At 44.8% G+C, this 25,747-nt stretch overlaps 1 protein-coding gene across 2 annotated transcripts; it reads right to left on the reverse strand.

Annotated features, from left to right (window-relative positions):
- On the reverse strand, window positions 1–25,626 carry ALG12 (ALG12 alpha-1,6-mannosyltransferase). 2 transcript variants are annotated; one of them, XM_060279554.1, is made up of 10 exons: window positions 25,560–25,626; window positions 19,484–19,665; window positions 18,164–18,296; window positions 17,089–17,262; window positions 16,010–16,204; window positions 15,125–15,228; window positions 11,251–11,474; window positions 10,452–10,621; window positions 8,463–8,538; window positions 1–1,980 (listed from the first exon to the last, which is right to left on the reverse strand). In XM_060279554.1, the coding sequence occupies exons 2-10, from the start codon at window positions 19,643–19,645 to the stop codon at window positions 1,743–1,745; spliced, it is 1,476 nt and encodes a 491-aa protein (XP_060135537.1). In that variant the 5' UTR covers window positions 19,646–19,665; window positions 25,560–25,626; the 3' UTR covers window positions 1–1,742. The 2 variants fall into 2 exon arrangements, with proteins under 2 accessions (XP_060135537.1, XP_060135538.1); XM_060279555.1 differs by lacking the exon at window positions 16,010–16,204.
- Window positions 25,627–25,747: the final 121 nt, after the last annotated feature.

The raw sequence follows: 25,747 nt of genomic DNA on the forward strand, positions 1-25,747 counted from the left end.
AAACCCATTTCTTTCCACGAGGTGCCGTATTGTGGTCACACTGAAAATGTGCTGCAATCGCTAAAGTTCCCACTGTATTTCTGTACCACTTGAAAAGCACCACATTTTCAAAATTAAAACAAGCAAGGAAAAATGTTGGCTTTATTAAAAGGTGGCTTTGCTGAGACGACGGATTAATGAGGCTTTGCATTTTGCAGCCAGAATTAGCAAAATTAGTTACAGTGATTAAAACACGCACACAAAAATCCCAGCTCAGTTGGGGAGAGCATGGTGGCGATGACGCCAAGGTTGCAGGTTCGATCTCTGTCTGGGGCAGCTGCATACTCCTGTATTGCAGGGGGGGTCAAAGCAGATGATCCTCTGTCCCAACTCTCAGCATTTGATGTTTCTATGAAATGTGGTGTGGTATTTTACTCCTAATTTTTGTTTGGATAGCTCTCATTAGCACCTTGAAGGTGTTACCTTGATTTTCTTTTTTGAGGGGCTCCTCCATGTTAGGGTTAGAAGCAATTGAGTTGCATCAGCAGAAACTGGCTGAGGGACTTACACATAGAGTCATACCAAGACTTAAACAAATGCTTGGTTTAAGGGAGAAAGTAAAAATAACAGAAATTAAATTAGGCTTACACAAAACACCCACACAACCAAACCACCCACCAAGAGCACACTGGGAAATCGCCCAGCACAGAGGCAACACACAATACCCCTGATATACCCTGCATCATCAACTTCGCAGCAACACCTGTCGAGCTGCTCCACAGCTGCAGAGCCCCAGTCACTAAATCTTTCCTGACTCTTAAAGGTACAGTGAAACAATGACACAATAATGACACTTTTACACAATCATTCAACAGTCACCTGCTTGCAAAAAGACTAGGGAGCTAGTTCAGGAATGTTACAGGTAACAGGATAAAGGGAATGGGTTCACACTGAACGTTAAAACTCCTGTATTTGTGCCCAGCACATAAGGCTGTCGTGTTTGAATTGTGCCTTTGCACCTCCAATAGATACAAGCATCAAGCACAGTCACATCACAGATTTTATCATACAAGCTTTGGCATCTGCGTGTTGGATTTCTTGCATGCAGAGGCTATTCAAATGTGACACCTAGACGTGTCCATCCAGAAAAACAGATACTTTGGGCAACCCTGCTTCCCTACACCGTGTAGTCAATCAGATAGTCAGAGCAAGCCCAGAACAAATTTAAATTTTAGATGCTGTAGTCACAGGCATCCCCAAACTTTGGCCCTCCAGATGTTTTGGACTACAATTCCCATCTTCCCCGACCACTGGTCCTGTTAGCTAAGGATCATGGGAGGTGTAGGCCAAAACATCTGGAGGGCCGCACTTTGGGGATGCCTGCTGTAGTCCCTTACAACAAAGGTTTTTACCGAGCACTCGGTTGCGGAAGGTAGGGAGACAGGGGGACAGACAGTTTTTCGCCTTTCACATTTACGTAAACGCACAAGAAATAACATAAAAACACAACACATCTGTCAGATGTTTCAAAGTGTGCATGACATCTTTGTGGGACACACAATAAACGACCATTGGCACTATATATATATATTTTGTATCGGGTTTCAGTTGCGTGGAAATACATATAGCTGGTGCCATATATATTGACATATAAATGCACGTCTATGCAATCCTCTCGCAAGAAAGGGGAGTAGAGGGGTTCTCTCGGTCTTCCACATCCACTGCGTTCCAGTTTGCAACGTACATGACGCTTGTTTGCAAAATTACGTTCCGGCCGACGTGGGAAACTTTTCCAACAATACTAATTTGCATTTCAAGTTCAAAGAAACCGGAGGCAGTGCAGTAAAATTCAATCCGATCCCATTAGTCCCATGTATGTGCGCCAGCACTCTGTGAGTCTTCTCGTAATGTGACAAGTCAACAGGGTTCATCTCCATAAGTATATGTGTGTATGAAAACATGAGTGGGTCACCTGGCATGAGATCTTCCCGTTTGTCATACCTGTTAAGGGAACAAACAATAAGAAACTGCTATTTTTTTTCCTTTTCTTTTCAAACATAAGACCATTGCTCCAGTCTGGAAATAAACAAGGCATAGTAGCAGGAGCATAATAAGACATTATTATTATTATTATTATTATTATTATTATTATTACTACTACTACTACTATTACTACTACTACTACTATTACTTCTACTACCGGTACTACTTCTATTCACACGCTGTCCCCTTTTTTGCTTCTATTCATTCTTAAATTTTATATTTACATTTCAAACATTCTTTTTTAATTTTAATTTTATTTTAACAAAGTAATAATCATAAGTAAATAAGAATAAGAACGTGCACCCCACCACCGAGACCATTCCATTGTAACTCTCCAACCTCCCAAAATTTCAACACCTCTTGCAATAGTTTGACCCCTTTCCGTTTTAACAGTACACATTGTACAAACACCCTCTACAACTCCTCAGAATCATTTCTCCTGCATATTCCCCGTTTTACCTGAATGGCATATGTTAATTTATCATTAATAGTTATATGCCACACCTCTTTATGCCATTCTTCTATTTTATATTCTACTTGCCCCTTCCACTTCCTAGCTATCCTAATTCGTGAAGCTGTCAATAAATTTGTGAGCAAGTCCTTCATAGGAAGTTAGAAGAAGGACACTCTTTCCCACTTCCTCTTTCAGCTCTATGTGCTTTTCAGAGCTCAGGTTAATTCTACTGGATCCGACCTCCACGACCTACGGCACTCACTCAAAAAACCTGAATTGTGCCTGCAGGCACAAAAAAGATTGCTGACCCAGGGCTACTGCAACGACGATACCTGCACTATACCCAACTTTAAAACCCAACAATAAAGTTTTTGTGTGCCAAACAGCTTGTGATGCTAGACTCGTAATTCACATGAGTCTCTGCTGTCATGATCAGGAATGATAATAATGCTAGGCAACAACATCTGGAGGGCAGCGTTTGAAATTTGCCAGGTGCATTTTGCACCTGGATATTGACCTCTTGCGACCAAGTGAAGATGCCCGGGCACCAGAATGGCACATGACGTCTCCACCATCTGGAGGTCCCTGCCTGGGGGGGGGGGATCCTTGGATCTTGACTGTTTTTGGCACCACATCCTGTATAATTCTACCCGGGATATTTTATCTGCACCATCAGAATGAAGCAGCCCTGGGGGTAGGAGTCCTCAACGAGCAGATTCGTTCTCCCTCCATCTCCTTCCTGACAAATATCTTCCACCCAGGGGGTGCCAAGGCAGTTTGAGTGCCATGCATAGCTGTATCCCGTATTCCCCGGGAAACCCCCATTTTTCCAGCTGTTCCCAGCTGAAAAAATGGATTTTTTTGTTTTATCCCAGTTTATTCTGGCGCGGCGGCCATTTTGGAACTGGGCGGCGCATGCTCAGAAGTGACTTTTGATGCTGCTTTGCCCAGTTCCAAAATGGCTGCGGCGCGACTTCTGGCACGGCGACCATTTTGGAACTGGGCAAAGCAGCATCAAAAGTCACTTCTGAGCATGCTCCGCCCAGTTCCAAAATGGCGGCAGCGCTACTTCCGGCCTGCTAGCTACTTCCGGCCTGCTAGCTACTTCCGGCCTGGTCCCTTATTTCTCCCACAGGAACTTGGCAGGTATGGTGCCATGACCAAGCCTGAAGCGAGGCCGGAATGGATCTCAGTAATTGGTTTCCTCCAAGCATGCATGAAGAAAACCGATGGCTGATGCCAAGAGTGGCGGGGAGTGCATGGGTGTTTTGCCTATCTCATTGCCCTACTGTTTTGTAAGTGAATAGCACAGATACAGTCATACCTCGGTTTAAGTACGCTTTGGTTTGAGTACTTTCAGTTTAAGTACTCCGCGGACCCATCTGGAACAGATTAATCCACTTTCCATTACTTTCAATGGGAAAGTTTGCTTCAGGTTAAGTATGCTTCAGGTTAAGTACGGACTTCCAGAACCAATTACACTCATACTTCGGGTTCAGTACGCTTCAGGTTGAGTACTCCGCGGACCCGTCTGGAACGGATTAATCCACTTTCCATTACTTTCAATGGGAAAGTTCGCTTCAGGTTAAGTACGCTTCAGTTTAAGTACTCTGCGGACCGTTTGGAATGGATTAATCGACTTTCCATTACTTTCAATGGGAAAGTTTGCTTCAGGTTAAGTACGCTTCAGGTTAAGTACAGACTTCTGAAACCAATTGGGTACTTAAACTGAGGTTCCGCTGTACTTTATTTTTTAAATAAATAAAGGATCGTGGCAGCTGTTGCAGAAAGGGGAGGTGCAACACCAGACCTACAGATGTTGAAATCCGTTGTTACCTACCCCAAAGAGTATCTAGCATAGATGTCACAAATACCCGATTCAATTGTGTAGGAGAAAGTGGGCGTAGGTCAGAATGGCACATTGAAACACGACCGGAATGGGCTGCCAGCCAAGAGTGGAAGGAGCTACACCAAGGCGAGCCCGTGATAGGGGGCATCAAGCCTTTTCCGTGGGGCTGAAGCGGCAACAGGGACAGCTGCCCAGCTTATAGCGATGGCAGAAAGCCTGTGCGCATCGAGTAAATGCAGCCCTGCCCACTATTCCAATTGCAAAAAGCTGCACGTCTTATTCACCTCCCCAAATCCTACACAACATGTACTTCCCTTTGCTATTAACAATGCCCCAGAGAGAGGCATTAAAATTGATATAAGTTTCTTTGGGGTCGCTTCAGGCTATTTAGCTGCATTTTTCCAGACGGAACGGAGAACATGATGTGCACATAAAATACTGGTCCAGTAAACATCTCATTAAGTCTACCTCATTTGCAAACTGTGTCTATGGCCAAGATGTAAGGAGCGTTTGATGTCTTTATTCTTTTTTAAAAAATTAAAAACTGGAACCTGCCTTTAATGCTAAATCAGACTTGGGGTTTGTGAATAAAAAATAGGACCACTTCCCTTCCATCAGTCTCGGCCTATCCCAAAGCATCTGAGATTAGGACAATGATTTCAAGTTCAGCGGGTGCGATTCCTACGCAGTATTGAGCCCTGTCTTGTTTTAGACACAATGCCTTATGGTCAATGGAGGCTGCTACTTTATATACACCAAACTTGTGTATAAGTCCAGTCAAAGGCGACTATGGGGTTGCGGTGCTCATCTCGCTTTCAGGCCGAGGGAGCTGGCGTTTGTCCACAGACAGCTTTCCAGGTCATGTGACCAGTATGACTAATCCGCTTCTGGCACAACGGAACACCGTGACGGAAGTCAGAGCGCACGGAAACACGGTTTACCTTCTCGCTGCAGTGGTACCTATTTATTTAATTTTACTTGCACGATGCTTTTGAACTGCTAGTTTGACAGGAGCTGGGACAGAGCAACGGGAGCTCACTCTGTCATGGGGATTCGAACCGCCGACCTTCTGATCGGCAAGCCCAAGGGGCTCAGTGGTTTAGACCACAGCGCCACCCACGTCACAGGTAAGGCTAAAAGATGGCACTGGCTACAATTTATTAACATGCAGAAAATAATACGTATAAACAAATCAGAGAGGGGAGCTGAGGGAAGTCCTGAGAGGATGGGGAAGGGTGGGAGAGGGAGGAACTACAATTGATTATTGGCAATTTGTATTGTTTCACCATTTTTTTCTTAATAAATATTCATATAAAAAAAATAGAGAGAGAGAGAGAGAGAGATGACAACTGGCCTAAGGTCACCTAGAATCATAGAATCGTAGAGTTGGAAGAGACCACAAGGGCCATCCAGTCCAACCCCCCTGCTGAGCAGGAAACACCATCAAAGCATTCTTGACATATGCCTGTCAAGCCTCTGCTTAAAGACCTCCAAAGAAGGAGACTCCACCACACTCCTTGGTAGCAAATTCCACTGCCGAACAGCTCTTACTGTCAGGAAGTTCTTCTTAATGTTTAGGTGGAATCTTCTTTCTTGTAGTTTGAATCCATTGCTCCGTGTCCGCTTTTCTGGAGCAGCAGAAAACAAACTTTCTCCCTCCTCTTGTTTAGGTGGAATCTTCTTTCTTGTAGTTTGAATCCATTGCTCCGTGTCCGCTTTTCTGGAGCAGCAGAAAACAATCTTTCTCCCTCCTCTATATGACATCCTTTTATATATTTGAACATGGCTATCATATCACCCCTTAACCTTCTCTTCTCCAGGCTAAACATACCCAGCTCCCTAAGCCGTTCCTCATAAGGGATCGTTTGCAGGCCTTTGACCATTTGGGTTGCCCTCTTCTGGACACGCTCCAGCTTGTCAGTATCCTTCTTGAACTGTGGTGCCCAGAACTGGACACAGGACTCCAGGTGAGGTCTGACCAGAGCAGAATACAGTGGTACTATTACTTCCCTTGATCTAGATGCTATACTCCTATTGACCTAGAGAGCTTCAATGTCTGATTGGGGATTTGAACCGTGCTCTCCCGAGGTCCTAGCCTGACGCTCTAACTGTTACGGCCCCCCTGGTTCTACTTATGTCTCTTCCTCGCTAGCAATGGGTGACAAATTGCTCCGATCGTTCCCCTACTTTTTCACCCTCGTGCATCAGCTCTGCAACACTCGCATCGTGGAAGGCTAGGCTGCACACAGCTACCCGGAGAGCTATGGGAAGAGCCAGGCTGGCTGGCTCCAGTTAATCGCACCCATTAATGCCTTCAGCCCTATGCTCAGCCTATCTGAACTACGGGATCTGCAGCCCATAACATCTCAGAGGCACCAGGTTGGCGAAGGTCCGGCAGAAAAGAACAGCAACAGGCAGGTCTGCTCCTCAGAATAACCTGCCTCCATCCCTAACTATGCAAGTCTTGTGCAAAACAGTGTGCAGACTTTTTTGTTTGAGGAACCTCGGCCGTCACTGGGCAGGTGCTCTCGCCCTCCTAGATTGCACGGATTCTAAGCTAGCTGCTAATTGAAACAATAAGTATGGGGTGCTTGCAGGAGAAAACCAAACACCTGGCCAGCTCCTCGAGTAATACTTTGCCCCCGGCTACTGAAGAAGCTGTCATTAAGACGCCAGCTCTGCCAAACACTATTATTCAGCCCCGTCCTTTCATCCTGGTTTGGCCAAGATGATAGAGAGCATGCCTCGCGTTAGCGTGTCTGTCAAGCTGATTCGCCGTCAGTCACCGGAGGGAGACAATCAGCCGCCAGCCATTTTTCCTGAGGCAGATTGGAGGCAGGGCGATGAAAAGGTATAGCTCAGGTGGCCTATATGAGTCACTGAGTTTATGTAGGTGCTCGGAGCCGAAACACGGCCTCCTGCCAAGGGGCCAAGGCCGCAGAGGCTTCTCTCTCACATCTTAATCGTGCTGACATCCATTTAATTGAACTTAGGCAGTTCTGAAGGCGAAGCACTCCCCAGTTTGGGGAAAAGATTTCCATTAATGGGAAGAGGGGAAATTCCTTTGTGAACTCTGGCGATATAGCAAGCCCACAACTTACTCAGGGGTTATGTTCTGGAGATTGCGTCAAAAGCCAAAACTGCATCTAGAAGAGAATCCTAGTTCTTGTTCTTATTAAGAGGAGTAAGAAATCAAGATAACATTTATTATTATTATTATTATTATTATTATTATTATTATTATTATTACTACTTTACAAAAGAATGGAAATGGTTTATTGAATATTTACAGGTTACGTCTTTTCAAGTTGCGTCCCCGTGGCAACCCGAAAGTTCTGGGTTTTGCCCAGCTCGCGCATGCACAGAAGCACTAAATCGCACCGCGCACAGACGTGGCGCTTCTTGATGCGAATGCTTCGAGTTGCGGACGTACCTCCGGGACGGATTGCGTCCACAACTCGAGGTTCCACTGTAGTTTGAGTGCCTCACTTGTCATTTTATAAATCATTTAATGTGTTTACACAAATAGACGTTGTTAATATTGCAGTTGTTGTATGAGAGATTATGACCGGAATGTAATTGAAATTAATAAGATTTTGGAACACAGGAAATGGAAAATGAGCGAGGTCCCAACTAAAGAAGAATGGGAACTTAACCTAATGGGATATGCGCAGCTTGTGGATCTAACGTATAGAATAAGAGAACAAGAACAACATACATTTAAAGAATATTGGAAAAGGTTTGTTGAATATATGGGGGGAAATTGTGTACACTTGAAAACGTAGGCAGCATAAAGATAAATTCAACAGTGTAAATAACTTTTGATGGATGTAATAATGGAATACTAATGGCTTGGTTTTTAAAAAATATGCAGGGATTTAATAAAAATTTAATAAAAATTAGGGAGAGAGAGGGAGGAAGAGAAATTAGTAAGATTTTGGAACACAGAAATAAAGAAAATAATCAAATCTAGCACGCGGGGCCCCCACTTTATCCAAATTATATAATATGGCATTTGAACGACTGGTATTAATAATTGTATTATAAGTTGGTATTGTTATAATGAGGCTATTACCGGACTGTAATGGAAAACTAATAAAAATTATTATTATATATATATATATTTAAAAATCTTACTTCCAATGCGAATTGACTTCTAAAAACCGAGACACTCCTGTCTGCGCTGCAGCTGCATCGATATGGACGGAAACATCTGAGAAGAGAACGAAACAGTGCTTCTAAATAAATAGGAGCTCAAGACAGAAACGCTTGAAAGGAAGGAGTAAAATTTAATCTACACTGGGGTAGGGAGAATTTACATACTTTTTAGTACAACCCTGTGTGTTGTCCGCCAGCTGGAGCCTGGTGTAAAATCATGGGCATATACTTGGAATTAAAGAACATGGTACCTCTGATCACAAGCCCAGCAAAAGAATTAGTTTCCAGTACCAGAATCGAGCTTAGAGTCCCTTCCTGCAAAAATCCATTTCCGGTTTCCTCTCTCCTCCAAGCTTTCTTTATTTCTTCAACCTTTTTTATGTTATTTTCTGGGGGGGGGGATTTTATTGTCACCACTGCTGTGAAGCTGGCAGTGACCAACGTGCTGCCCCCTGAAATGTTGTTGGACCCTAACTCCCATCATCTCTAACCATTGGATCAGGTGGATCAGCGATATTTAGAGAGCACCACATTGGATGAGCAACTGAGAGTCAGGGTTTTTTGCTGACCTGCTCCGAAGATCTCCCACTCAATCTACCTGCTGCCCAGGGAATTTAAACCAGGGAATTAATAGGTGGCTACTTAACCTTTCCCTCAGCCACTGGCCACATTTCAAGCATACATTTTAAGCACTATTATGACTTTTGGGAACTGTAGCTCCGGGAGGGCAACAGTGGTCTCCTAACAACTCTCGGCACCTTTAACAAACGACAGCTCCCAGAATTCTTTGGGGGGAAGCCGTGACCTCAAAGTGGTATCTCAGCCTGGGAAATGCATCAATACATCGCCCAGGACCGGTTTGAGGGCCAGAGTGCGACAGCGTCTTTGCCTGGCGGTATATCGCAGGTGAATCTGCTTCCGCTCCCGAGTCAGGAGAGGCAGCACCCTTCACCCACAATATGCCACCGAGGAACAAGCCGCAAGGTGCCGGAGTCGACAGAGCTCATTTCCCCCTCAGTGTGCTATGTTGGGAGGGACTCGTGTGCAGAGGAACAATCCGCCTCGGGCCAGGCCCCGCGAGGCACTGGTGTGAATTTGCCATCACTCCCGCTGAGGGATCAGAGGTGGTCTCATCACATTGTGACAGGCTTTGGGGAATCGGCTTCCTCCCCCATGGCCGTAAATGAGCGGATCAGACGAAAGGGAATTCTTACCAGTTGGCTACTTTAATAAACATAGGGAAGGACAAAAGAAAGCATCTAACCAGAATGGCAGTGCTCCCAATTAAGGTCACTCCTCGCTCCATACCAATTAATGTACGTCATTCTTATGTCTTGTAAACTGAGCTTGAAGCCTCTGTGTTTTCTGATCCGACACTTTCTGAGCTCTCCGGGACTTTGGGGAAGGGGGGTGGATGCTATCCAGAGACTGTGAATCTGTTAACTCTCTCTCTTCTACTGTTTCTTCGGCTAGCTGTTCCCCACCCAGTATTTCCCAGCTTCTGCCTTCTGAACTATGCCCCTCTGCAAACCACTCTTCTAATTCTATACTGTCCTCCTGCTCCTGGGGAGATTCAGGATCAGGGGGAGAGCGTGGCTCCCACCATTCTTCCTCAGTGCAGCCCTCCTCAACACAGTCCCTGACACATTGCCTCGCAGGGCCAGCCACAATGCAGCTCATTTCTCCTTCAGCTTTTCAGCATCACAATGCATCGCCATATTATGACGTTTGGCTGGCGATACATCGCAGTGTTGAAAACCTGGCACCGCCCAGCTGCAGTGGCATCGCAGTGTTTTGGACGTATGTGGTGAACATAGGAAGGTCGCTTCTCCATTCCGAGCTGCCCCCTCAAAGCAGCTTCCCGAAGCCGAGCTACGCATCTGCAAATGCACAAATGATGCCCCACGGACTGCCACGGGACTCGAGCCCCAAAGTCTCTTCCTTAAGTTTCGACTTGGCTTCACGCACCTGCCGTTGGAGACACTAACTGGTGCAGTTTCTGCATGGCGACTCCTCCAGGATAATTGAAGTGGGAAACATACAGCGATACTCCCGAGTAGACAGCATTAGCTAGAAGGTGTACTGCAACAAAGAGAGACGCCAACTTATACAACCAAGACTTCTTGTAGTTGTTTAGACTGCAAAGGAAAAAAGGAGACGAGACTTAGCGGCTGATCTTGTCTTTGTGTAATATATCCAAATCAAATACAGTCGTACCTTGGAAGTCGAATGCCTTGGCTCCTGAACAAATCGGCTCCCGAATGATCGAAACCCGGAAGTGAGTGTTTTGGTTTGCGAACATTCTTTGGAACCCGAACGTCCGACAGGGCTTCCAATTGGCTGCAGGAGCTTCTTACAGCCAATCAGAAGCCATGCCTTGGTTTGCAAACGTTTTGGAAGTCGAATGGACTTCCGGAACAGATTCCGTTCAACCTCCAAGGTACGACTGTACAGGGCGGAAAAACCCACATTGGGGGGGGGGCTTATCTTGTCTTCCCATAATATATCCAACTCAAATATGGGGGGGAGACCCATGTTGGGGTGGGTGACAACTCAAATACAGGAGGGGAAACCGCATGATGTGATGGCTCAGTGAGTAAATAGTGAGAGATGATGTGAATGGCTTCTAGGCCAACATAAATTCACACATCTTTCTTCCTTCAGGTCAATTTCACTTGATGGAAGGAGGCAACTCAAAGTGATTCTAAAACTGGGAAGCAATGCATTAGCAATAAAACAAAGGATTAAAATAAACCTGTCAACTTACATTCGTGAGCAGCCTTTGGCAGCCACAACATTGAAGATTGGGAAAGTGTATATAATAAACCGCAGTTCTTTGTGTGGGAGAAAGGAATACAGGAAAATAAAGCCAAGTGTGGGTAGAAGTAATATTCGAGTTCTTCTCTCTCCTGCACCTAGTGGTATGAATATAATGCTGCAACCCAGGGCACGAGGCATGGCTGAATAAAAATACCACAGGAAAGGAGAAGTCTACAAAAAAAAAGAGTTAAGGATTTTTATTTTTATTTTAACTGCCTATTGGAATGTTTCCAGTGATGAAGCATGTTACATACTCACAAGCCCTGAATAAAGACAAAAGTTCTATTTTAGTGGAATACAGAAACACTATGTATTTACACGGCTCTTCCAAAGGAGACATGTGTATGTATGTGTGTGAGAGAGAAGGAGCATGTCAATAAATGCACAAACCAACTACCTTGGTTCCCAAACGCCAGAAACCCGGAAGTGTTCCGTTTTCGAACGCTTTTCGGAAGCCGAACATCAGATGCGGCTGTCGGCTATTGCTTCTGGGGCGCCTGCACCAATCAGAAGCTGCGTCTTGGTTTTCGAACATTTCAGAAGTCAAACTGACTTCCGGAACGCATTAAGTTTGGCGCTTTTGTTTTTGCTATTTATTTTGCCTTTTTGTTTTTGATGCTTTTTCGGTTCATTTGTTTTTGTGACTGTGGGGAACCCAGTTCAGCTACTGACTGATTGATTGATCGTGTCACTGCAGAAATGGATAAAAGCCCCCCATCCAAACAATGACTATCATCAGTGTAGGTAGGAAAAACAATTAATTTCAATTTTTACCATCTATAATAATAATAATAAACCTTCTTTATCACTTCACCACCTGTGTGCAGTGAAATTAAATGAGCCGCCCTCCCCCCTACACATACACTCAATCCTGTTTGCACTCTGTGTGCTTGTCAGAAGTCAATTGCACCACTATTTTTTTTTTTCATTCAGCAGCCCAACAGCCCATGAATTAAAACTGTTCTTTAACCTGTTGGTGCGGTTGACTATATTTCTGTAACTCCTGCCCAAAGGTAGGAGATTAAAGAGGTGCTGGCCAGGGTATGAGTCGTCCCTGAGGATTTCCCTCGCTCTTCTGAGGCAGCGGTCTCCTGCGATGTCATCTAGCGAACTCAGGACACAGCCCATGATACTGTCTTATTTATTTTATAGCACAGTACTGTGGGTTAAACCACAGAGCCTAGGGCTTGCTGATCAGAAGGTCAGCAGTTCGAATCCCTGCAACAGAGTGAGCTCCCGTTGCTCGGTCCCAGCTCCTGCCAACCTAGCTGTTCAAAAGCACGTCAAAGTGCAAGTAGATAAATAGGTACCGCTCCAAGCGGGAAGGAAAACGGCATTTCCGTGTGCTGCTCTGGTTCGCCAGAAGCGGCTTAGTCATGCTGGCCACCTGACCTGGAAGCTGTATGCCGGCTCCCTCGGCTAAAAACGTGAGATGAGCACCTCAACCCAGAGTCCGTCACAAGTAGACCTAATGGTCAGGGGTCCCTTAACCTTTACCTTACATTGATGATTGCTTTCATTTTATGGATAAATGGTCTCATTAGATAGTAAAAGTTGCTGTTTTAGGGGTTGTTTTTAGAAGTCTGGAACGGATTAATCCGTTTTGCATTACTTCCTATGGGAAAGCGTGCCTTGGTTTTGGAACGCTTTGGTTTTGGAACGGACTTCCGGAACGGATTAAGTTTGAGAACCAAAGTGCCACTGTATTCCCATATGACACAGCTTTGAGAAAGGCCAAAGTTTGCATAGAATCGTAGAGATGGAAGGGAACCCAGGGGTCCTCTAGTCCAACTCCCTACAATGCAGGGATCTTTTGCCCAACATGGGCCTCAAAGCTCACAATTAAAAGTCCCTTGCGCCACCAACTGAGCTATTCCTGGGTTCAACAGGTCCACACTACACGAACTATAATTCTGAGTTTAAATCTTTACGTGGCCCAGGACAAGAAAATCTGGTGCTGCTGCTAAGAGGAAGGCATTAGCAGGCTCTAGGGAACCCCGGCTAAAATCCAGAAGAGAAGCATTCCGCGCTGCAACATTTTCTTGCAGCTTCCCATTTGTTTTGTTATATTATGCAATACTGCTAGATAGAAGCTCTGTTCCCTTGGGGGGTAGGGTTGCCATATTTCAAACAGTGAGAATCCGGACAGAAAGGTTGCTGAGCTTTTTTGGGGCAAAGTTGCTGAGCTTTGTTTTTGTTCTGCCCTACGTTCTTGAGCTTTTGGGGCCGTTTCTGAGATACTTTTATGGGAAATCAGCAAAATTGGCAATGCCGACATGGCCTGTCATGTGTCCGACTTCTTTTTAAAAAAGTTTTTATACTCTGAGTTTATTCATTTCATTAGTTTTACAATCCATTTAACATTCCAAAGTTTGACTTCCTTCCCCCTCTTTCTGAGGTTCCTTAAATTTATTTTTTATTCTGCATATCCACATTCATTTAATTATCTACTTTAAATATATACTCTTACGAAACTGCAGGTTATTACAATAATCCTGCCAATGTTTTTATCTGTTTGCAATTTATCTGTCAATATTCAATAAATATTCTTTTATAAAAAGTTTGTTATCCTGAATTCTTATTCTTCTGGTAAGCTTCGCCATTTCTGCATATTCCATAAGTTTTTGTATCCATTCCTTAAGTTTTTGTATAGCATTCTTGCTGCTATAGTAGCATACGTAAATAAATTTCTTTACAATTTAGACAGTTCTGTCCCTATAATTTCCAAAATAATACATTTTTTACCAATTTCCGCCCAGACACTGCTGCCAACTACAGTGTTCCGCATATGTCCGGGAAATCTCGGACGTACGGCAACTCTACTTTCGGAACAGGAATCTCCTGCCCATTTGATGCTGTAGACCAGGCACCCCCAAACTTCGGCCCTCCAGATGTTTTGGACTACAATTCCCATCTTCCCTGACCACTGGTCCTGTTAGGTAGGGATCATGGGAGTTGTAGGCCAAAACATCTGGAGGGCCGCAGTTTGGTGGTGCCTGCTGTAGACCCCTTTCATGACTACACCAAATATATTTTGGAATTATCACTGTTCTCTCAACAGATGTTTTCGGGAATTCTGTATTTGCCTTAAGCTCACAGGGCATCATGGATAGAATAGGAGTTACCAGCAAGAGAAGAGCGGCAGATGAAAATGATGGACTTTGCAGAACTGGCGAAACTGACGGGAAGAATCCGGAACCAGAGAGACCAAGCATTCCAAAAGGAATGGAACAAATTTATATTATATTCGAAAGAGAACTGTAGGCAATTAACATCACGAGCAGGGTTATCTGAAGATCTGTAAGATGAAATTGCTACCTATCCAGGTTGAGTAATATAGTATTTTAGGTAATGATATAACAAGGACAGGAAACAAAACGAAAAGTAAAGATTTAAAGTTTAATTTTGAAAACCATCAGACGGGAGGAAGGGAAGTCATTAGGCTCAGTTGAGCCAAAGAGATAAAATAAGGGGGTACGATGTTACGTAATGTGATTATATGTTTATAAAAGTTGCCAGATTCATCGCGGGTGCAATGAGACTAAGGACTACCTTTTAAACGATAATCATAGTCATATGACTGATTCTTTTATCCATGTTGTTTTTAATTGTATATTGCGTGTATTCTGTTGCTATGACTGTCAGCTGTGCAAATCAATCAATCAATCAATCAATCAATCAATCAATGCCCATATATATATATATATATATATATATATATATATATATATATATATAAGCTCACAGGGCATCAGCTGAGACGATCATGCCAGCTCAGAATACCTGACTTCACTGATGCTGTGCCACACATTAAAGGATACTCCCCAGTTGGAACTTTTATTTAAAACGGTGTTATACCAAAGCACTTTCCCCTCGGGCCACAGAAGCTGCCTCCACAACATGGAATCCAAGGCTACGGTGAGTCCTAAAAGAAAGCAAAATCCCAAAGTAAAAAACAAAACGGAAAACACTTTTTCTTTTCTTTTTTTTAGTTTGAAGCAATGGATTTGCTTCCCAGATAAGACATAAAACAAAATCTGAATTACGGTTGAATAAAAACCTTCACACTGGGTTGAAGTCGCAGGCAGGATTTGAAATATAAGCAGCAGATTATTGGAGAAACGAATGATATTGGGGCTGAGATAATAAGTTTTAAAACAGCTAATAAAAAGGAGTAGTAAAAATAAACAATAGGAAAGGAGGGGTGGGATGTCTAAAAGAAGTTATGTATGTATAAAAAAACTATGATTGAAGTGATTTGAAATATCTTTGGAGACTATACTGTATATATAAAAATTTTAAAAAAAACTATTTGATACTAGGTGTTTAAGACTTAGTTTTTAAAAGGGGGTTATTTATTGACTAGTCCAACTGTGCTTTTTAATTGTTAAATATTTCTAGGCCATCGTTGCTTTTTAGCTTCAATCTTTCAAAGCAAACAATTCTCCCGAGGCAGTTTCCTTTATCGTTATAAAGCAACAACACAATTTCAGTAAAATACTTCAGAACAGTAATTAGAAAGATCTCCGAGTCCAGTCAAGCAATCCGTAAAATTAATGAAGCCATTTCGGAACGCTGTTCAAAACCAGAAATAAAAATAGCTACTAATAACCCACAGCCAACCTCCAGTTCTTCACAAAAACGCATCAACGCTAAAAGCAATGTGCAACAAAAATGGGTCTCAAAAAAAAAAAGACTTACGGTACCTAGCCAGAGAGCCCCTGCAGGAACGCTATAGGAAAGCATTTTCACAAAGGAGAGCCTTTTATTAAATAGGTTTATCAGAAGCATAAGGCCCAGGAATATGCAGAGCTCTGATCTGAAGACAATAATGGCCAAAGCTGAGAAACAGATGAACGAGCGCTGCTTTTGCTGAATCCAGGACGTAACTGCCAGTAGAACTGGTTGACAAGGAAACAAAAGAATCTGTCAAAGTGTGGCCAGATTTGGGGTTCCTTTTTAAAAACACCATAAATCTCATTAAATTTTCTGTTTTACAATTCAAAACATTCATTTAAACAACCTTAAAATATCAATTTCTTCTCTTTCCCGGGGCGTAGTAAGGGGGAGTGGAGGGGGCGGCTCGCTCCCAGCTCCGTCTTTTGGGGGGCAGTGCAAGCGGCGGCGGTTGCACCCCGCTACGTAGCACGCATGCGCAGTGTCACTACGTAGCGCCGCATGTGTCGTACATAGCAATGCATACGTCGTACGTAGCGACACAGCGCATGCGCTCTACGTAGCGACGCCCCACCCCCGGGTGTGTGTCATGTTAGCTGCCCCGGGTGCCCGAGCGGCTTCCTACGCCAGTGTTCTTTCCGTGGTTAATTTTGCATACTTTGGCCAACCCTCCCCTAAAAAAAGCTGAGCAACTCCTGGCAATGACAATGGGTAGATCACAGCCTGTCTTTTTATACTGTGAGTAGATCGCAGTCTCTTGGAAGTTGGACGTGCCTGAACTTGACCATTCAGTATTCCATTATTACATTCATCAAAACTTATTTACAGTACACTGTTGAATTTATCTTAATGCTGCCCACCTTTTCAAATGTACACAATTCCCCCCACACACACCATATATTCAATAAACATTTTCCAACCTTCTCTAAACATATGTTCTTTTTGTTCTCTTATTGTATATGTTAGGTCCGCAAGCTGCGCATATTCCATCAGCTTAAGTTGCCATTCTTCTTTGGTTGGGACCTCGCTCGTTTTCCATTCTGGATTAACTACTGATCAAGTGGCAAGTTGTTTCAGTCTAAAGGCAACGGCAGGTAAAACTGCTTACCGGCGGGTAGCGCAAAAATGTTGGGGAGCGTTCGAGTGCAGTAGAACATCAGGTGGAATTGCGTCGCAGTTATGAGACCGAACATCATGGAGACGGTCGGACCAAACTGCTTTCTCACTTCTTTGTGCAATCGCCACAAGGCAAAAATCACGCACAGCCCCAGGCTTCCTCGGACTTGCATGGGGAAAAAACAAGGTGGGGGGGGAAAACGTTATCTGTAGTAGAAATGGAAGAATTGACTGCTGCGTCACAAGATTACTCTAGCACAGGCATCCCCAAACTTCGGCCCTCCAGATGTTTTGGACTACAATTCCCATCCCATCATCCCTGACCACTGGTCCTGTTAGCTAGGGATCATGGGAGTTGTATGCCAAAGCATCTGAAGGGCCGCAGTTTGGGGGTGCTTGCTCTAGCAATCTAACTGCATTAGAGATTGTAGCAGAGGTTAGGAACCTGTGGCCCTCCACAATTTTTTATTTTTACTACTACTACTACTACTACTAATAATAATAATAATAATAATAATTTATTGACAAGTTTTCAATTATTCAGAGTTTCCAGTTATAAAGAAATAAAGAGAGAAAAAGAAAAGAGAGAGAAATAGAAAGGCACAAAAATGTGTAAAGGGGAAAAAATATTATATGAATATATATGAAAACTATCCTAACCTGTAAGCATGAATTTGATATTATTCTAATACTTATGTAAATATTAATACAGTGGTACCTCGACTTACGAAGACGATCCGTTCCGCGGTCATCTTCGTAAGTCGAAGTCTTCGTAGGTCGAGGTATGACTGTAGTCTACTGCATTTTGTGTAACTCATTCCAAATATTGCCATATTTATCCGAGTCTGCGTCTGTAAGCATAAGTTGCAAGTGTTCTCATATTGTCGAGCCACTTGTTGTTGTTGAACTACAACTCCCAGCAGCTCCAGTCATTATGGCCAATGCTAAGGGGTGATGGGAGTTGTAGTCCAGGATCATGATTTCCTCATCCACAGTTTGCAGACTGTTACAGAGCCCCCCTCCCTCCTGAAAAGGGCCTTTCTTGACTTGAGCAACAGATCTCATACCTATCAGCTGGCAGTAGAACTTAGACATTTGCAGCAGCGACAGCACATAGACGGCTGGGCTGGAAAGCAGCGCAACAAACAACGGGCCAAGGAACGTCCTCGGGACGACGCCAGGAAATTCGTGATGATCATACTGTCATTTAAAAACAAAGAGGCTATAGAAAGGTAGCCGACAAATGTTGCAAATAATAAATAAATGACAATGGTCGTTCTAAATTCGGTGGGTCTGCATAAACGGGGATGCACGCTCCAAAGTATTTGCTCCAGAGTAGCCCTGCTGGTATTTGTGGAGGTACTTAAAAAGACGAGTAGTCTAATCCCGAAGCAGCAATTCGCCTAATACAGTACACTTCCCCACGAGATCCCTGTATAAGACTATGTATTTCCCCCTAAGAAATCATGCTTAAAAAGTTGTGGCCGTCTTATACATGGGCAGTGCATAGGGTGGACGTTTGATTGGTTGCTGCCGCGGCTGTCAGTAACTATTGCGCATGTTATTGGTTGCTGCGTCAATGGGTGGTGCTGATTGGCCGATGCTGCGGCAACTTTGGCAGGCGATTTGCAGCTTCTGTCTGCGAGGGGACAGACGGGAGGCGGAATTAGCAGCGCATGTAGGTGAGCAATTTTCGGCACCCCCCCTAAAAAAAGCTCAACAACCCTTGGTAATTCCCCTCCCCCCCAAAAAAAGCTCAACAACTCTGTGCAACCCTCTGCAAAAAAAAGCCCAAGAACTTTGGGCAATCTCCCCCATTTACATAAATTTTAGTCCCCTAAAATAGGGAATGTCTTATACATTGGGGGCGTCTTATAGAAGGAAAAGTACGGTATATAAAATATTGGTAAGGCAACCATGCCCTCCAGGTGTTGCTAGACTCCAATTCCCATCTATACATATGTGGGGATAAGACTTGGTACTGAATTCAATCCAAATATTTTGGCTTCTGTGGATCAGCCTTTACATCGTCATCCACGCAGTGAGTCAAATAATAATAAATTGATAAAACATTTTCCTCTCTCGAGGGGCATAAATATGGCTTCTTTTCTCATCCATGCCTCTGATCATGGGTTGAGAATTAAGTGCTTAATCTCAAATCTCACCCTAAGAGAAACAAACATAATGGTGCTCCTCTCTCGACTCCCTCAAGCATTGGGTGTTTGTTTCCATTCTACCACGTTCATCGAAACCCAGAGGCTAAAAACGGAAAGGGTTAAAACCTCTGCTTGGTTTCGTCCCATGAACCTAGCAAGTCAGCAGGACACCAATCGTAAACGGAGGAAGGTTTTGGAAGCAGGACCCTCCCTGAGGATCATCCCGTTCACCTTGTCAAAGTCCAGTTTGTGGCAAAGGATGTCGTGGGTGGCCTGAAGATTGAAGCTCTCTTCCACTTTTGCAAACGGGCAGACAGCTAGGTGCACGAAGGCCACAGAGATGATCAACAGCAGCAGAAACTGCTGTCCTCCTGTAGATCTCTTCTCAGCCATGCCGGATACAAAACATCCCCCTGCGCATGATTATAGTGTGAGATTGAAAGTGAGAAGACATGAAAATGATGTACCGGTGGTATTTGACTTTTTTTTTTAGCAAAGTTAGCAAAAAGGGACACGGGTGATGCTGTGGTCTAAACCACTGAGCCTAGGGCTTGCCAATCAGAAGGTCGGCGGTTTGAATCCCCGCGATGGGGTGAGCTCCCGTTGCTCGGTCCCAGCTCCTGCCAACCTAGCAGTTCAAAAGCATGTCAATGTGCAAGTAGATAAATAGGTACTGCTCTGGCAGGAAGGTAAACGGCGTTTCCATGTGCTGCTCTGGTTCACCAGAAGCGGCTTAGTCATGCTGGCCACATGACCCAGAAGCTGTCTGCGGACAAACGGCGGCTCCCTCGGCCTATAGAGCGAGATAAGCGCCGCAACCCCACAGTCGTCCGCGACTGGACTTAACAGGGGTCCCTTTACCTTTACAGTGGCACTTCTGGATACATACTTGATCCATTCCAAGGTGGTTCTCACCCGAAAAGTACATATCTGGAGCGGTGCTTCTGCGCATGCGCGAAGCGCCAATAGAGCGCTTGTGTGCATGTGCGAAGCGAAGTAAACACTTCCGGGTCCGCCGCATTCTTAAGCTGAAAATAAGCAGCCCGCAGCAAACGTAACCAGAGGTATGACTGTACCTTTAAGTTAGCAAAAATGTATAAGACAGGTACAAATACCTGCTGGAAATGTAAAGAAAAAGAAGGCACCTTCTATCATATGTGATGGCCATGTAAGGTAATAAAAGCATTCTGGGAAATGACCTATAATGAATTGAAAAAATGTTTGAAATAACCTTTATTTAAAAAGAAACCCAGAAGCTTTTTTATTAGGAATTGTAGGTACCGACATCCCAAAGGAACAGGAAATACTTTTTATGTATGCAATAACAAACTTTCTGGACAATCTGGAGAGATAAAAAATATGGATTATGAAATAATATGCAGTTGAAAAGGTTGACAATAGAACCCAATGGAGGGGCGGTGGGGGAGTCTGGAGATTCAGATAAATCTCTAAATACAGGTGAAACTCGGAAAATTAGAATAATGTCAAAAAGTGCATTTATTTCAGTAACACAACTTAAAAGGTGAAACCAATACCGTATATGTGATAGATGCATGACATGCGAAACAAGATATGTCAAGCCTTTATTTGTTGTAATTGTAATTATTTGTCATTAGGCGGGTCAATTATGAATGGAATGTAATTAATGAAATGTAATAGCGATGCTTATTTTTGTATTATTGTAACTATTTGTTTTATTACTGTGGAATTTCCAAAAGAAAGCATTTGTAAAAATTAAAAGAAAAATAAAAAATAATAAGTTGCATTACTGAAATAAATGCACTTTTCGACAATATTATAATTTCCCGAGTTTCGCCTGAATGGATATGTATTTGGTATGGTTATAACTCTACGCTTGTAAAAGCAAATAAAAAATATTTCAAAGAAAGGAAAAAGTTAAAAGACAAATCAGCATCTCTCTGCAGAGCCAAACACCATAGGCACAAAGAATAACCATGATGCTGTTTTGAGCACCAAGCTGTTCTAAACCAGCACAGCTTCACATTGCAAGTATGTTGAGCTTATCAATTTCTGTTCCCTCTCTAGTTATCTGGATAGAAGGTATTGTTATGAGTTTGTGGGTGCTAGACCCCCTAAATGCATGGGTCCAGTAAGTGTTGGAATTTGATTGTCAAAGTGTTACACTATAAGCCGGGTCAGTTGCCTTGTGGTTTGTTTGTTTGTTTGCTTGCTTGCTTGTTTTGGAATAAATTTCATTAAAGAAAAATATAGAACTTAATGTCAAATATCCTCTCCTCCCCCCCCCCAAACTAAAACATTAATCTACGTATCTTATCAAAGGAAAAAAGAAAAGTGTAAGAAAGAAGAAAAAGAAAGGGTAGGAAAAAAAATAGTAATAATAGAAAGAAATAGGAAAAGGTGGTACTTCTGCTTGGAACATGGCATGAAGTCAAAGAATTTCACAGTGCCTTTGCCACAAGTGCTATTAGAACAAATATACCCCAAAACAACATTCTTAACCCTTGCTCAACACAAATTTCCCATAACAAGCAACACAGATGCTTACAGTGGAACCTCAGTTTATGAACACCTCGGTTTACGAATTTTCGGTTTACGAACGCCGCAGACCCATCTGGAAGGGATTAATTCACTTTCCATTGCTTTCAATGGGAAAGTTCGCCTCAGTTTATGAACGCTTCAGTTTATGAACAGACTTCTGGAACCGATTACACCAGGGGTCCCCAAACTACGGCCCCCGGGCCGGATGCGGCCCAATCGGCCTCCCAATCCGGCCCGCGACGACCCCCGCCGCCCGCTGCCGCCGCCCGCTCTTACGGCGCGCGGCACGGCGACGATCAGAAAAATCTGCAAAAAATCGCCGAAAATCCATTTTGCGCATGCGTATGGGCCTCTCCCGACCCAGAAGAGGTCATTTCCGATGCACTTCCGGGTCGGGGGAGGCCCATACGCATGCGCACAAGCGATTTTCGGCGATTTTTTCCCCGCCCGTGTGCGTGTGCGCACGCGCACGGGCGCGCACTCCCCCGCCCTCCGGCCCGCTGCGCGCGCACTCCCCTGCCCTCCGGCCCGCCACGCAGTCGGCGCGGCGGGCACCGGCCCACTGCGCGGTAAGTCTGGGGACCCCTGGATTACACCCATGCTTCAGGTTAAGTACGCTTCAGGTTGAGTACTCCACGGACCCGCCTGGAACGGATTAATCCACTTTCCATTACTTTCAATGGGAAAGACTTCCGGAACCAATTGCGTTCATAAACCGAGGTACCACTGTAGTTTACACAGAGTATTTCACCATGAGTTAATTCCTTTTCTTTTTCTTTTTAGAAGGATCATTAATTCAGCCAAAGTGTTTGTTGTTGTTGTTCTCAAACGGCAGCAGATAAAAGGGGGTTGGAATATGAAATACAGCAGAGGTTCTTTGAACAGGGCACACAGCCTTGCCAAACAGCCGCTTGACAACAAAGCCAGGAAAAATCAATGCACATCGATTTTTACTGGAGTGTTTTGTTGATTGCTTTGTTTTGCTTTTTGCCCTTACCAAGTCCTAATGGTCCAACACGAACCAGTCAGGCACGAATCGAGTGCAAGATGGATTTGTACAGTTCACCCCTTGCCTTTCCCTATGGCACTGGTTTTCAACCAGTGTGCCGTGGCACCCTGGGGTGCCTCCTTGAATGACGGTCAGGGGTGCCTCTACCGCATGCCTATTTTTATAGATCACTATCCCTTTCTGGCCATTTTCCTAAGCCAGTGGCTTTCAACAAGTGTGCAGTGGGACCCTGGGGTGCCTTGAATGATGGTCAGGGGTGCCAAGGGCAACACTGGCCTCTGTTCCTCTTTCCTCCCCTCTCTCCTCTGATGCCCTCTTGCATCTCTGCCTCCCAAAGGCTGGTGGGGGTGTTTGTTGTCCTGGCTACAAGCTCCGCAGGCGAATGGTGCCTCTGGAGCTGGGCACATAGGCGTCAACTTCTGGACACAAAAATAAGGGATCAGCGGCGGCGTGGCACCGGAAGTCGCTTGTATGCATGTCCAGACATGCGCAGAAGTGACTTCCGGTGCCGGGCTGCCCGTGTCCACATGTCTGGGCACCAGAAATCGCTTCTGCGCATGCTCGGGCATGTGCAGAGGCGATTTCTGAAGCCAAGTGAGCGAGCAGCCAGCCGGGAGCCGGGACATGGCCGCCGGCGCCGGCAGAAGCTGCAAATCCGTGGGATTTACGGGACATTTTTCAATTCGGGATATTTAAATCCGGGGGTTTCCCGCGAAAAACAGAAGACTTGGCAGCTATGGCTGGGCAGGGGCTGCTGGTTGCCAGAAACTGAGGCAGCCTTGGAGTAAGCAAGCGGGCGAGGGAGCCCAGCCAGTCAGTCTGCCAGCCCTTGCTGTTGGGAATGGACAGGCGAGTCTCAGGCCCCTGTGGGGCAGTGTGAGGAGGCACCTCTCTTTGGGGCAGGGGGGGGGAGCTCAGAAACTAGGGACGGTGACAGTGGCTGCCTGGAGGACTCCTGAGGAGAGGGGAGAGGAGGCTGAGGGAACACTCCACAAGGGAGGTTGTTCGAAAAAGGGTGAGAGGCTACCAGCTTTGCTGGCAAGGGGTGACATAACTGGGCTCCTGAGCCCCACAGCGTTGCCGCAGAAAGAATGTAGCTGGTCAAGGGAGCTGTGGACTCAAAAAGGTTGAAAACTTCTGCCCTACAGAGATGCAGTCAGCAAAACATGGGCATCTGCACTGTGGCAAGGTGAAAGCAGACAACTGGAGGAAGCCAACTAACTCTTGGCACACTGGCGGGCTCCTGCTAACGGGACAGCTTTGCTAGAGATCCACCTTCCTACACTGGAGGCTGGGAGAGAGGAGGGTCAAACTGCACTGATTACAGCAAATGGTGTAATAAATACATATATAGGGTAAATCAATAAAGGGGAGAACCAATCAGAGGTTGTTGCTCTATTGATTTATTGGTTTGTTGCTCGTATAGGAGATTTTGTTTTTTAGTGTTTGATGCTATGTTTTGCTTTTATGTATGTTTGTAAACCGGCCAGTGTCTGGGGAAGCCCAGCAAGATGGGCAGGATATCAATTTAAAAGTTATTATTATTATTATTATTATTACTGTTGTTGTTGCTATTATCCGTACCTTGTACTCAGCACATAACTTGGAAACAGCAAATAATCCAGAATGCGGCAGCTAGACTGGTGACTGGGAGTGGCCGCCGGGACCATATAACACCGGTCCCGAGAGATCTGCATTGGCTCCCAGTATGTTTCTGAGCCCAATTCAAAGTGTTGGTGCTGACCTTTAAAGCCCTAAACGGCCTCGGTCCAGTATACCTGAAGGAGCGTCTCCACCCCCATCATTCAGCCCAGACATTGAGGTCCAGCACCAAGGGCCTTCTGGCGGTTCCCTCATTGTGAGAAGTGAGGTTACAGGGAACCAGACAGAGGGCCTTCTCAGTAGTGGCACCCGCCCTGTGGAACGCCCTCTCATCAGATGTCAAGGAAATAAGCAGCTATCCTATTTTTAAAAGTAACCTGAAGCGTCTGTAACCCGAGGTACCACTGTATTGTTTTTAATACTCAATTGGGAGCCGCCCAGAGTGGCTGGGGAAACTCAGCCAGATGTGTGGGGTATAAATGTTAATATTAAACTCCCTCCATTGTTAGAAACAGCTGGAAAAGCAGCATTATAGGCACTATAGGATATCTGCCTCATTTATACAAGACATTTAGCGTGCCTATACCTTCGTCATGCATAATACCTGCTCCCAACACACACACTTGGCTACATCCATTTAGCCTTTCTTGCAGTGGCATTTGAACTTTCTTGCCTCCCTGGCGAAGCACGCATTATTATGTTCCAAACATGCCACCCCACTCTGGATTGAGGCGGGCGATCCTTGAAACCCAGAGGGCATATTTCGATTGCAACTAGCACCGTTGCGACAAATCAACGACGCCCTCCAAAGAATCCGATTTTTTAATTGTTATTTATTGCATTTGTAAACCCAGAGGGCGCAGGGCGGTGCACAGAATAAAATCAAAATATAAAACCACAAAACACATAATCGAAGCAGCAGCCCAATTAAAAGGGCATCGGATCTTTGATTCGACTCCTCTCCCGGTATACTTCCGCTTCTGTTCCACCACCACCCATAAAACCCCACACATTTTAAAAGGGTATCGGATATTTGATCCAACTCTTCTCCCGGTTTATTTCCGCTTCTGCTCTCCATTCCTCCCCCCTTCCCTTCGAGATCAAGCCCGCCAAGCCCATCCGACGGAAGGATGAGAAATCCTGCCCGATCCGGACTAAGGAGGAAACTGGACTTACCCGCAAGGCACCCACGTGGCCTCTCCAGACAAGGGCAGTCCGTGGAGCACGTGATCCGCTTCAGATCCGAACGCGTCAGCTGACCGAAGCGCCTGCGGAAGTACGAGCGCTGTGCTCGCATCCCAGCCATCTTAGAGACTGGCAAAAGCAAAGCGCCTGCAATGGATCCCTTTGATAAGGCGCATTTA

Source organism: Zootoca vivipara, chromosome 10, assembly GCF_963506605.1.
Source record: "Zootoca vivipara chromosome 10, rZooViv1.1, whole genome shotgun sequence".
NCBI classification, from domain to species: domain Eukaryota; kingdom Metazoa; phylum Chordata; class Lepidosauria; order Squamata; family Lacertidae; genus Zootoca; species Zootoca vivipara.